The sequence below is a fragment of the Boeremia exigua genome (genome assembly GCF_020726555.1).
Source record: "Boeremia exigua strain MPI-SDFR-AT-0100 chromosome Unknown C7974scaffold_1, whole genome shotgun sequence".
In the NCBI taxonomy this organism is placed as follows: Eukaryota; Fungi; Ascomycota; class Dothideomycetes; order Pleosporales; family Didymellaceae; genus Boeremia; species Boeremia exigua.
Genome location: NW_025763518.1, coordinates 2,822,819 through 2,835,268, shown reverse-complemented (window position 1 = coordinate 2,835,268; position 12,450 = coordinate 2,822,819). Strand labels below are relative to the sequence as shown.

Genomic DNA, 12,450 nt, shown 5'->3' with positions numbered 1-12,450 from the left:
TACACGTCCGCTCAGCTACTCAGCAGTTGTGTTAGATCTGAACCATGTTCATGGTAGTTAACAGCCTGTAGATCTACGACTGAACAACTCCGTTTAAGCGTGAATGTTCTGACAAGCAATCGCCTATTTGGAGTTTGCCCCTTGTTATCTGGTGCTGCAGTTTGTCAAGTGGCTGTTCACACATGCCTGCGCGCGGTATAAGTCATTATTTCATGATATTATTTTGTGTATGAACTCGTATGTACAAACACCCAACTAGGCCAGTCAGAAACTCAAACTGAACCCATTATTGCCCGCAGGCTTTCCTCAGCAGCTGCATCAATTTAATCGCAGCCTTACAATTAATCTCCATCGAATCGAACAACGCTTACTTCAGCTGACCGCGCACAGCACCAGGAACAAAGCTGGCAGTGTGTGTGTCAGTGAAGAAGCTGGCCGGATCGGCAACAATCTCGCGGACGTGGAAGTCATCACCAGTGTCAGTGCCGTTGACGAGGATGCCGGTCTTGAACGGCCCGGTCAGGCAGCCGGTGGAAATGCGGCGCGCGTCGGGACCCTGGGGGTTGGGGAATGCGATGCGAGGGGGTCCTGCGCGGCCCTTGGGCGCCTCGTGGATATGTGTTGAGGTCAGGGCCATGGAGCGGTACTCGCCAGTTACGCCTGAGAGAGTGATGTTCTGCGGCACGTGTTAGGGTAGAGCTGAGATCATGTAATGGGAAGACATACGTAGCAAATGGTGTTGTCAGCGACGTTGATGCCATACTTGAAAAGGCCCTTTGCGCCGGGCTGGCCGGGTGCGGGGATTTGAGTTGTGTTGATGACCTGGTCGGGTGTGGCCATAACGATGTATGTGGCATCGAAGTAGAAGAGCTTCTCGTTCTTCTTCCAGTCGTCATCCTTCTGGTTGTACTTGTTGTCGATATCCTTCTTGCAGTCCTTGATATAAGACTTCCTGTCGGGGTAGTTCTTGTGGGGCTCAGCAGTAGGAGCTGCGACGGCAAGAGCCGCGGTCAGAAGAGTAAGAAGAGCGGGTGCGGAGAAATGCATTTTGAGCGTGTGATGTGCAGTGAAGGTAATGTTGTGGAGGGGAGTTGCAGTTGATACGCTTACACCTGGAGGTGCTGTGGCTCTTCTTTATATGACTACGGATACCCTCCGCGTGTTCCATAAGATTGAAAGGTACCCGGAAACATTCTGCCATTACGTCGGCGGTGCACCGCGGAGTGGCTTAGATGAAAATCGTAAAGTCTTGGTGCGGGTTTCTAGTGCCTTAGGAAGATACCATGTCTGAGCAGCCAAGATTCCCATAATGATTTGTATTGAGGCTCACAGTGACGAGGAGCAATTAGCACTCCAGAACGGCGATTTCCACATGGAAGGGCCCAATGGAAATGAGGTGGTTCTTGGACAATGGCCTATTGTCGCGCTGCCCAGATGGACGATCTCCATACCTGCATGCGAAGCCAACGGGAGGATGTTAGGGACCGAGTCGTGCTGCTCCATCAAATGACATCGATCCATCGTTGGCCACAAACTGAATAGTTTGGCCATAGCTGCAGGCGGACTATGCCTCCTAAGTGATAGGACTGATGAGCTTGTGTTGCTCGGAGCCGTGATCGCCGCCCAAGATATCGCCTAGATAACTTAGTCCGGATGGTCTACTTTCCGTAGTGTCTGCTCCCAAAAGCGTGAAGCCCCAGCTCAGATCGAGTCTAGATTAGGACAAGCCTAAGAGCAACAATACCAAAATTGGGCTCGACGTGCTCGACTCAGTGGCTGCACGGGCGGAACTGGGGCGGAGAGCCAGTGGCCTTGCTCGGATCTTCTTGGCAAGGCAGTGTCCGGAGGTATTCCCTGTGCTGGGCGCATGTCACAAGAGATGTCAAAGCCACAAGCGCGGGAAAGCTTGGCTGTGCCAGACTTCTGCCGACTTCACGGTTGGGAGCAGACTTTCACTCGACCTGCAGAGACCGAAAGCAAACGGTCTCGAATGAGGTGGGGAGCGCCAAGACCGGAAACATCGGTACTTGGGGTACTTGGGTACCTACTCATCGTCGACAGTGGACACCAAGCCGTGAACCATGACATCACCACATCTAGTCAGCCAAGACCTCCACAAATGGCAAATGGTCTGTTTTCGTAAATCACAATATTGAGCTGCAAAGCAAAAGTTAGGTTCCAAGTTGAGTTCGCATTTTGCAGACCTGGACTCACGATTTTTTGGAGACTCGAGGACAGGTATTTGATGGTTGCAGAGCTGCAATTGGTAAGCAAGCGCAATATATTCCGATCTCATATTCAATGGATGGCTCGCTGAGATTTAAAAACTCTTGTTCGCGGTAGTCTGACTGATTTAATTTGGAGCTTGACATGCTTTGTGCAAGAGTGACAGGGAAGAGGTCAGCCAGCTCGCTTTGCTAAACTTCGAGCTTCGCAATTCGATATCCATCGTCACCTCTGGGGCATCGTCTTCGCGATTTCTCTCCTCGTCAACAGTAAGGCTACAGGTACAACACATCTCTTTGGCGAATCCGCAAATAAAAGCGGCGATCCTGTCGTCCTCACTGTCGCATGTGCACCGGATGCGCTACAATGAATGTCGCAGTCACGGATTTTTTCTGATACCTTACATAGACCATCACACATCTGATAAGCCGCTTAGCAAGATGCAGCATCAGGTAACAGGGCCCTTTCTTGATATGACAAATGGAGTTATTTATTTACATTTCTGTGAATATTGGCTGCAATAAGCGGATTAGATCCTACAGAAGTGCTAATTGGCTAGTCGTTCTGGGTACATTAAAGCCTCTACATAGCCTACAACTTCGCGTGACTCACGAACCAAGTGCCGTTGTTAGTGTCGAGCGTGATGTTGTTCTGCACCACCTTGCCAAACTTCAAGCTTCCGCTTTCCACAACACCTCCGCCCACAGGACGCTGGAGCTTGTTCTCGCCAGCGAGGACAGTGAAGTTGCCAATGGGAATCTCCCATCCGTTCCTCGTGGTGATGCTCGGAAGTCCGAAGAAGTTTGCGTCGACTTTATCGTGGGTGAAATGCAGTTCGAAGTATCCACGGTAGTACAAGTCCTGCCATTGGAGCTCGTCATTCGCATTTTGTAGCCACGTAGAGTAGTTGTTCGCGGTGGCAAGGGTGATGTTCTGGCCGTATGGACAAGGGGAGGTGACAGCACTGCCAGCAAACTCAACGCCGATAGAACCTTCTCCAGTACTCTTGTCATATTCTTTCTCATCTAGCCAGACAAGATCGCTGACCCACGAAGCGTGGCTATCACCGGCAAGGAATATGTTATTGTTGATGTTGTTGCTGTACAGGTGGTTGAGAGTGCGGTTCTTGTTCGCTAGATAACCACCCCAGGCATCGTAGTTCTCCGGGTTGGCATCGCCGTTAGCCGCTGACTGGTTTATACGCGAGAAAACAATCTGAGATCCTATAACTCGCCATGTTGCCCCACGTTCGGCCGATTCTGAGAGGCTTCTGTAGAACCAGTTCTCTTGGCGAGAGCCCATAAGAGATCGGCCAGCGTCGTTTGAGATTTCATGGATGTAGTCGGTGTTCCAGTACAGATCAGTGATACTGCGGTCGTAATTGCGTGTGTCTAGCATGGTCAAATCGACCAGCTTACCAATAGAAAATGACCGCCAAATTCTCAAGTTGTCGTCCATATCTACCTGTCGTATCGGCATCCACTCGAAGTACGCACGGACGGCATTCATCTTGCGTTGGTCCACAGAAACACCGACACCGTCCTTGATGAAGCTATCCTCTGTGTTGTTCAACTCAGCCTAGCGGAATCAGTAAAGCTGCATCAGTTACGTAGATAAAGTTAGCCCAGTACTTACCATGCCATCACGGTACGTGTTGTCTGCTACTTCGTGGTCATCCCACACTGGGATCCAAGGAAACTGCTGGTGGCTTTCGACCAAATCCAAGTCCGTACGATATGTAGCCAGGCGTTTGCGATAGTCATACAATGTGAAAATCTCGCGGTCGGGTAGTGGAATACGACCCATGCTGTTGCCCCAGCCATAATACCCGTTTTCATACTCATAGATATAGTCTCCAAGGAAGACTATGTAGTCGACTGAGTCCTGCAGGTATCTGGATTAGCGAACATTCGGCGTGCGATGGGTCGGCGAAACAAACCTTGCGTGCAACATTGCCATATGCGTTGAAGAAACCGAATGGGTAGTTTGCACAGCTGAAGACTGCAAGACTGACTTTGGTGACATCATCGTCGGCATTTGGTGTCGTTTTTGTTCGTCCGAGTGGGCTCCGGTTGTTCGAATTACAGACATTAAACTGGTAGTAGTACGTGGTGTACGGCTTCAAGTTTGTTGCTTCAACCTGTAGCGTTGTCAGTAATCTGAGGATCCGCACTTCTTGCACAACGTATCTTACCTTGATCGTGAAATCTACGTCTGAACTGGTGTAGACCTTCCCAGAATCAACCGTGCTGGTGAGACTCTTGTCTGTCGCAACCCTGTACTCGACACAAACAGGCGATTTTGACACATGTACGTACTTTTCGTTATCATGGTCAAATAATGGAGCGTATCCGGTAACCGTCAAGTTCGATTCCGAGTTATCGCTCTGCGGCGCCACTCGAGTCCATAGGATCACACTGTTAGGGTAAGGATCACCAGAAGCGACGCCATGGGTAAAGTTAAGGGTTGCAGTATCGTAAGCCGATAGGGGATCATTTCTCTTGACGACCCTATGTATCGAAACTCCCAGTGCAGGGTGATGTTCCGACGGTGAACGATAATTCAGGTTCTTCGACCAACTGGCACTGGCGATTGACGCCCATGGTAGGAACGATATAAGTTGGAGCTTCATAGTGAAGATTGACTTCAGAAACGAGGACTGTGATCGATCCAGCCTAAGGTAGAGGTACCGACATGCTGGACCTTTTGTAATCCAACCAGAATCGCATAATCTCCAAAACCTTGGAGCCACACAGGCTGTTTCCCAGTCTGTTATCCCGCATTGACTGCGTCATTTCTACAGGAACGGCAGCACTGAGGGGCATCAGGCAAGAGAATGCCAATCAGGCTCCTTGGCTGCAGCATGCTACAACACAATCAACAGTGAGCCGCGCCGGTAAAGTCATACCAGGGTGACAGCTGTACCAAATGGAAACGATAACGTCTTTGCCGGTCCATCATCGGAGATGCCTTACGTTTGATTTGCTGCTCGCGAAGACCTTTGTTCGGCTACGGCTCGAATGCGCATGGTCGCTGCGGGGGTCGCGAGTCCAAGAAGAACGTGTGCAGCACGGCCTGGCCTGATTGGTTGATGTCATGTCAATGGAGAGCGTTGACTTTAGTTCGCAAGCAAAGCTTGACAAAGCTTTCGCAAGAGAGGAAGGTGCGATAGATGCACAAGCTTGAGGTCACTCACTTTGAGGCACAGTGAACTGCATTGATGTTTTTTGACATCGTGTTCCTTGGTTAGAGCCGGAAAACGCTCGTGCGTTATCGATAAGAGCTGTCAAATTACATCATCGATCCTATACGGGACACATGAGTAATGGCGGAGTAGGCCACAGCCCGCCCCTTCGTTGATTTCGCGATATCGTTGAAAACAGTTTGTCCCGCACAAATGGGGACTTCCAGCAAACACATTATCACATTGACATTATCACCTAATTCCATTATGGCTAGGATAGCGCACTTGGCATAATCGGCTTCTTCGAATTGATTCCTTTGTTCAGAGAACAAAAGCGACGACTAGCCATGCAGAACGAGAAAGGGGAATCGCTACAAGATGCTGCTGGTACGCTAGCAGCGTATGAGCTGAGACAATTATGGTGTAGAGAGTATCGTCAGCACATGCGTCGAGCGAATAGATAACTCAACAATACGCCTCAGCGGGCGCCACGACCAGGCCACATCGCCTAACAAAAGCGGTACATAAAGAGCGGATTGCGGAGAGTGTTTTTTGAAGGCTACGAAGTACTCATCGTGGCAGGGGTCTTGCAAACGGTTCACTAATTCGCGTCATCTTGTTGCACACATTGAGACGCAAGTTCTCAAACATCACACATCCGCCAGCTACTCCAGCCTACGGGATAAAATGCCGTATCCCAGGATCGCGGTTATAGGCGCAGGTCCAGGAGGATGTATGTTGGCACGACTTCTACACCAGTCTTCAATACCGTGCACCATCTTCGAAGGCGAAGCCTCAGTCAATTACCGTTCCCAAGGTGGAAGCCTTGACCTTCGGAAAGCAACAGGACTTGCAGCCGTCAAAGCTGCTGGGCTCTGGGAGCAATTCCTACAATATGCGCGCTATGACGGCGAGAGTCTTCTGTTGACAGATAAGAGCTTGACGACATGGATGCGGAGAAGCCCCGGGACCAAGGACAAACCCAACAGCTTACAGGAGGCACCTGAAATCGATCGCGCGGTGTTGAGAAAGATGCTAGTCGAGAGTATACCGGCAGATTGCGTGAGGTGGGGTTGGAAACTTGCATCCGTACGAGAGACTGCATTGGCTGGGCTGGAGCTCTCATTTACCAATGGCGAAAGACTGTCCGGGTTCGATCTGGTTGTTGGCGCGGATGGTGCTTGGAGTAAGACAAGAACATTCCTCTCACAAGACAAACCACATTATTCTGGACTGGGCGGGTGGGCCATGCAGATATCGAATGCAAAGGAGATCGCACCACAAGCATACGCATTTGTCAATCGCGGCAGTGTGTTTGCGTACAGTGATGGAAAGAGCTTGTTGGGCCAGCAACTTGGTGACGGGACTCTCGATGCGTCTCACTATGGGCGGTATCCTGAGGACTTTACCACTCATTGTGGCTTTGATGCGGGAGATTTAGAAGCTGTCAGACACTTCTTGTTGGAAGAGTTGGAAGGCTGGTCACCTGAGCTCAAGAACTTGGTAGAATCGGCCAACGAGGCTCCTGTCTGGCGGAACCTATACGAATTGCCCGTCGGCTGGACTTGGCCGCACAAGAAAGGCGTGACGCTCCTCGGCGATGCTGCTCATCTAATGACGCCCTTCGCTGGCATTGGGGTCAACTCAGCATTCTACGACGCAATGGAGCTTGCGAAGCAGATATCCACGTTCACTAAATGTCAAAAGCCCGCCGATTTGGATTATTATATCAAACAGTACGAAACAGCCATGTTTGATCACGCACATCCAGCTCAAGCGCTCACTGAGGGCTCGAAAATTGATATGCTACTCACACCCGGTGCACCACGAACTACGATAGAGAAGTGGATCCTGAGGCGCGTAAAAGGGGAGACCCCATCTTGGGTCCACCCAATCGTGACAGCGGTGGTATACACAGGTTACTGGGTATACAAACGGTTTGTCTGAGTCTACGTTCAGGACAAATTCTCGCAGCGTGCCGAAACCTTCTATCCGGACGAGCATCCGAACATGAGATGATATATTCATTGGTTAGGTTCTTCCCACATGAGAAAGTAGACACCATACTTTCCTTCCACTCGGGACACCAACCTACTGACCGGCGAATCGTGAAAACCAACGCCTCACCATCTCAGCTCCGACAATGCAAACGCACCACACTCTCTATACACATCCCGCTAACATCCAGCGATCCCTCAGAACATCTTCGGGTACTGCTTCGCATCCTGCTGCTCCTTTAACCACCCCACACGGTTCTCTGCATATACCTCCGCCAACGGCACCGCCTCCTCCCTGGCCTGCTTGTCATCAAGGGTCCCTGCACGCACGACTTTCGCATCGGGCGCCATGTCCCCCTCGCGCCACAGCGGGGACCCGCATTCGGGACAGAAGACAAAGGTGACGACGCGGCCAGACTCGGCTTTTGTCGAGTACGACTTTGTTTTGCCCGAGGACGTGAAGAAGTCGTTGCTGATGACAATATTGGTGGTGTAAACGGAGCCGGAAGACTTTTGGCATTGGTTGCAGTGGCAGAGGGCCTGAAGAGTCAGTGGACTGGCGTGAGAATGTGTGCTATGCGTGTGTACCTTGTTAAGGGGGCCGCCTTCGATCTCGTAGGTGACTTTGCCGCAGAGGCAGGATCCTGTGCTCTTCGACATGTTTGAATTTGATAGTAAGCTGGAATAGGTCGCAGATTCAAGTTGTTCAACCGAAGAACTGGGTTCCATTGTGCTGGATCAGCGGCTTAGCGGCTTTATACACTACTCGAGCCGGTAAGTGTGTAGCCGAAGAGGCATCACGCCTCGCTGTCAACATCCAAAGTGACAATGTCAATTCCAGATCTTCATCATACATTTGTCAAGATCTACAGCCTATCAACGAGCTTCCACTGCGGCGACCCTAGGGCCTAGCCACAGTCCCGGGTGTGAGGGGTCATGACGTCTAGCGTCGATGCTTGTCCGGGGCATGCTCATTGGTTCTGGCTCTTTGTTCGGCCATTATCATAGAGCCGCAAGAACTATGACTTGCAGACAATCTTTACATATTCCTTGACATCCGTCAAAAGAGTCTCCAATCTTCCCAACGATGCGAAGTGTCCTCCCTTTCTCGTGCCTCCTGAAGAGAACCATATCGCACGGCTGGGTAGCCCAAGTCTCTGGAACGGGACAAATCTCGCGCTGGAAGTATGAGTATTCACTCGGTTTGTTTGCCTGCTCCGTCTTAAATTACTGTTGGTAGGTGTAGATGGTAGTCGGAAAGCAGTCAGCGAGCCAGTACAGTGTAACGTTGGCGGGAACAGCATCGAGGGAAGGTGTCGTGTTCCGGCCACAATGGCTTCGCGACAACATAATCACAACAGAAGGGTTGGGGCTGCGACCAAGGTATCTAGTCGCGATATCTAATCAATTTCACATATTTCCCACGTCTCTTATCCAGTCTATCGACTTGACGATAGACAAACAGCCATTTTACAATTTTCAGCGTTCCGGGAGGCAGGAGCCGAATTTCTTCCAGTTCTACCCATCGGCGAAGTGGGATGCAGTAACGTTGCAGAAACTCTTCGACATGACACCTATCCCGCGATTAGGTAGCTTTGCAGCCCCAGAACCTAGAAAATTGATTTGTATCTTAAATTAAAGCCCTCGCTAGATTACATCTAACGCACTCGCTTTCAAGGATGGATTTTGTCGCAGTAGAGTAATAAAGTAGACAAGGCCTGCTTCATGTTCGAGCTTAGCGCTCTGTCATTTCGAATGGCAGAAAGCCGTGCGCTGTAAGCATACGGTTCTTGCATACTGCTTGCCTCATCTGCCTTGACTAGCAAGGCGCATTGACTACTGCGGTACAAGAGCTAACGCTGCCTCAAGAGGAGCTACCGAGTCATTGCAGCCTTGTCCTTACGTGCTGCGAATACGGTTTGTGCTCCAAAGTGTTGACCCCAGGGCCCAGGCCGCAGAGTGTCCTTGCCAAATTGGTGGATCCGCTGGCAACAATTACATCATAGCCAATTCAGAGGACCATTGAGACCGACCGAGGACGTTTGCGCGGCTAAACTTCGTTTGACATGCATGGAGAAGTGCTGCTTGGATCTCGACCCCCGAAATTTTTGGCTCGAAATTGCACTAGTCGATGAGGCAAAAGCTAGTGGCGAAATGAATAGGATTGCACCAATACTTCTTTCTAGGCATGAGGGAGATTCGAACAGAATAGGGGTAGGTAGGATAGACAGGTCAGAGGCAAAAACTTGGGTATATTGACAGAATCGTAACAATGTACAAGAAGCTCACGGATCGTCGCGCGAGCAAAATTTCTACAGGCAAACGCGGGCGTCTACACCAAGAGCGCCGTTGTTGTACAAAACCTTCTCGACTTATGCTTATTTGCTTCGGGTACTGACAAAGCTGGCTCTCCTGGCCTCGAGAACAGCATCCTCGTGAGTTGGGGGACCTTCGTAGTTGGCCTTTCCCCAGACAAAGTACCAGACAGTTGAGAGGAGAATGACGGCAGCCAGGACGACGGAGGCGTAGTTCATCGAGACAGGAGTGACAGGGAGGTAGGTTGGCATGCAGAAGAGGGGAGTCGCAAGTGCGGACCAGGCTGCAAAATTCGTCAGTGATAGAAAAAGGGCTCGAGAAAGGCGGACGTACCAATAGCAACAACATTGCAGAACATGCCCAGTTTGCCGAGGTAGAACTGTCCCTCAACAACCTGCTTGCGACCACCAAGCACGGAGCACAAGATTGGTGCAGCGTAGCTGAGTGTTAGGCAAATCACACCCACGCCGGAAAAGGCGTTGAATGCAGCGGCGGCACCAAAGTAGATAAGACCAAGCGCAAGCTGAACAACCATGCTCATCATCATAGCGTTGACTGGAACATCGAACTTGGCGTTGACAACTCTCCACATCTTGTAGCCGGGGATACCGCCATCGCGAGCGAAGGCGTAGATGGCGCGGGACGAGGCAGTTGTGCAGCCGATACCGCAGAACAGTCCAAGGACCATGAGCGGCAGCAGCAACCCGATGGCGCCACCCGGAGAGCCTATAGCATCTACGATGATGGCGGGGGTCGGCTGACCAGATAGGAGGCCAGCTAGGTAAGCCTGATCGGGCATGACGAAAACAAGGGGGATGAGGAAGATGAGGCCACAGATGGTGTTTAGGATGATGGTGCCGACCATGGCCTTAGGAACCTGGGTCGCAGGGTGACGGACCTCTTCGCACATACTACATACTAGTCAGCACTTGGACAATTACTAGTTTGAAATTACCATGTCTTGCCGAAGCATGTGTCGCAATGGAAGAGTAGAGTCGCTTGGGTGGTACGACAAAGTTGCTGTGGGAAGGCTGCGCTCTGGAAAACTGCATGGGATAAAGGGCTTGGGCAAGGGCAAAACTGCATGTCGCTCTGGCAGAAGTAAAGGGCATGCTCACGAGACAATCATTCCGGTCGAGGAGGTTGCGTAGGCTGCGTGGAGAAGTCCGACCATGAACGACCATCCAGGGATCCATCCGGAGTTGGAGGTGTCGAGGGTGGTGAAAACGTAATCGGCGCTGTGGCGACCGTTCTTCGCAATGGCAAGCACGCACACAACAATGGCGAGGACACCGGCAAGAGTCCAAAAGATGGCAAAGGTCTACGCTTGGTAAGTAACACGTTCGCAAAGGTATGGAGGAAATCTCACATCAAGCCATGGGAGCCACTTGTTGGAGGTGACACAGACAATGTTACACAGAAGGGTAACGGCAAGGAAGAGCAGGTAGACCTGCCACGTTGTGCCTGCAAAGATGCCATTTCCATCTGCGTCGGTGAAGACGTTGATACATGCCACGTAGAAGAGAGCAGTAGCAAAGTTGACGGAAAGAGTAATCGTTATGTTACCAACGACGAAGCACCATCCACAAATCCACGAGGCGATCTTCCGGTAAGAGGGAGCAGCCAACATGAAAGTCTGGTAGTAAACACCGCCGCTGGTAGGGTAGACACTGGTAATTTCTCCTAGGGAAGCTGCAACGCAGAGGATGATCAGAGAGACAGCGAGCCATCCCCAAATAATGGTAACGGGGCCACCGTTAACCACAGGGTAGTAAAGCGTCGTAGCCAGTCCGTAGGGAATCGAGGCGAGAACAAAGGACATAAAGGCAACCTGGAGGGTCGACCTGGAGCGCACAAGTTCGGACTTGTAGCCCATGGCGGCGAGAACATCATCAGAGTCGTTCAGAGCACCCTCGGACGGCGCCTTGCCAAGGCTGACCTTCCTCCCCTTCTCGGAAGCGCGAGGGACAACGTCATTCTCGGCGGCATAAGCATCTGACTGCGTGCCATAGGCGTAGACGGGAGTAGCCATGATGGCAGTGTAGAAATGATATCCTGAGGCTGGCCGTGGAATGGGAGGGTCCTTTGGTGTTGTCGTGGAAGGCTCTGCGGCTACCGAACGGGGGCCCACGCGAGCTTTGAAGGGCTGCAGATGGACGTCAGGCCCGCGGCTGGCCCAGCTCCCTGCTAGCTTTGTGCGGGCAGGCAATGTTGCATGTGCACGCGAATCTCACTTGGGAGCCCGCCTCCGCCGTTAGCGCGTGTCGGCAGTAGGAGGGGCCTGACTGCTGCTAGGATGGTGCGCCGAAATCACCACCGAGCTGGGGCGGAAGGTCACCCGCTGTTAGCCACTCGACTTGTCCGTAGGGCTTCTGGAAGTGGAACAGAAAGCGTAAAATTTTCCTGCCGTCAATGCCGATTCATGTCCTGCTCAGACGCAGATTTCTGATTTGCATTGCTCACGTCGCAGGGCATGGCCGGCCGTGCACGACCATGAAAGACGGCGCATCGAGTGGGAGAAAAGCCTCAAGGGGAGCGTGGAGTGGTTGCTGGGCGCCGGTCGCTATCGACGTCGTATTCGAGCTGTAGCCAATGGGCTTTGCCGAGATGGCTGACCCGGCTGGTGGGCGCTCTCTTGGGGGCTTGCATGCTCGGCTCAAATCGTCGCAAACGTCGCAAAGATCCTGCCTGGCCGTCGTGCGCATCAGGGTCCCCCGATAGCATGTG

General features: G+C 51.7%; 5 protein-coding genes across 5 annotated transcripts; 1 reads left to right on the top strand and 4 right to left on the bottom strand.

Moving 5' to 3' along the window:
• Positions 1–248: 248 nt before the first annotated feature.
• On the bottom strand, positions 249–1,186 carry C7974DRAFT_22287 (uncharacterized protein). Its single transcript, XM_046137202.1, has 2 exons — positions 727–1,186; positions 249–676 (listed from the first exon to the last, which is right to left on the bottom strand). The coding sequence occupies exons 1-2, from the start codon at positions 1,045–1,047 to the stop codon at positions 368–370; spliced, it is 630 nt and encodes a 209-aa protein (XP_046003267.1). The 5' UTR covers positions 1,048–1,186; the 3' UTR covers positions 249–367.
• Positions 1,187–2,731: 1,545 nt separating this feature from the next.
• Positions 2,732–5,006, bottom strand: C7974DRAFT_22141 (phosphodiesterase/alkaline phosphatase D precursor). The gene is made up of 4 exons (XM_046137174.1): positions 4,421–5,006; positions 4,166–4,366; positions 3,862–4,110; positions 2,732–3,804 (listed from the first exon to the last, which is right to left on the bottom strand). Exons 1-4 carry the CDS (start codon positions 4,856–4,858, stop codon positions 2,818–2,820), a joined length of 1,875 nt encoding a protein of 624 aa, XP_046003266.1. The 5' UTR covers positions 4,859–5,006; the 3' UTR covers positions 2,732–2,817.
• An 880-nt stretch (positions 5,007–5,886) lies between these two features.
• Positions 5,887–7,481, top strand: C7974DRAFT_22138 (uncharacterized protein). The gene has a single exon (XM_046137173.1). It carries the CDS (start codon positions 6,098–6,100, stop codon positions 7,355–7,357), a length of 1,260 nt encoding a protein of 419 aa, XP_046003265.1. The 5' UTR covers positions 5,887–6,097; the 3' UTR covers positions 7,358–7,481.
• On the bottom strand, positions 7,456–8,067 carry C7974DRAFT_439876 (Mss4-like protein; the record flags this gene model as incomplete). The annotated part of the gene is made up of 2 exons (XM_046145302.1): positions 7,456–7,947; positions 7,996–8,067. 2 exons carry the CDS (start codon positions 8,065–8,067, stop codon positions 7,606–7,608), a joined length of 414 nt encoding a protein of 137 aa, XP_046003264.1. The 3' UTR covers positions 7,456–7,605.
• Positions 8,068–9,785: 1,718 nt separating this feature from the next.
• C7974DRAFT_300197 (amino acid/polyamine transporter I) lies at positions 9,786–11,755 on the bottom strand (the record flags this gene model as incomplete). Its single annotated transcript, XM_046137786.1, has 4 exons — positions 9,786–10,006; positions 10,057–10,634; positions 10,842–11,044; positions 11,093–11,755. The coding sequence occupies 4 exons, from the start codon at positions 11,753–11,755 to the stop codon at positions 9,786–9,788; spliced, it is 1,665 nt and encodes a 554-aa protein (XP_046003263.1).
• Positions 11,756–12,450: the final 695 nt, after the last annotated feature.

Coding starts and splice junctions, on each gene's coding strand:
- C7974DRAFT_22287 (XM_046137202.1), bottom strand. CDS start 1,047: ATGCATTTCTCCGCACCCGCTCTTCTTACTCTTCTGACCGCGGCTCTT. Junction 677..726: donor CTGACAACACCATTTGCTAC/GTATGTCTTCCC, acceptor CACGTGCCGCAG/AACATCACTCTCTCAGGCGT.
- C7974DRAFT_22141 (XM_046137174.1), bottom strand. CDS start 4,858: ATGAAGCTCCAACTTATATCGTTCCTACCATGGGCGTCAATCGCCAGT. Junction 4,111..4,165: donor ATGGCAATGTTGCACGCAAG/GTTTGTTTCGCC, acceptor AGATACCTGCAG/GACTCAGTCGACTACATAGT. Junction 3,805..3,861: donor ACACGTACCGTGATGGCATG/GTAAGTACTGGG, acceptor TGATTCCGCTAG/GCTGAGTTGAACAACACAGA.
- C7974DRAFT_22138 (XM_046137173.1), top strand. CDS start 6,098: ATGCCGTATCCCAGGATCGCGGTTATAGGCGCAGGTCCAGGAGGATGT.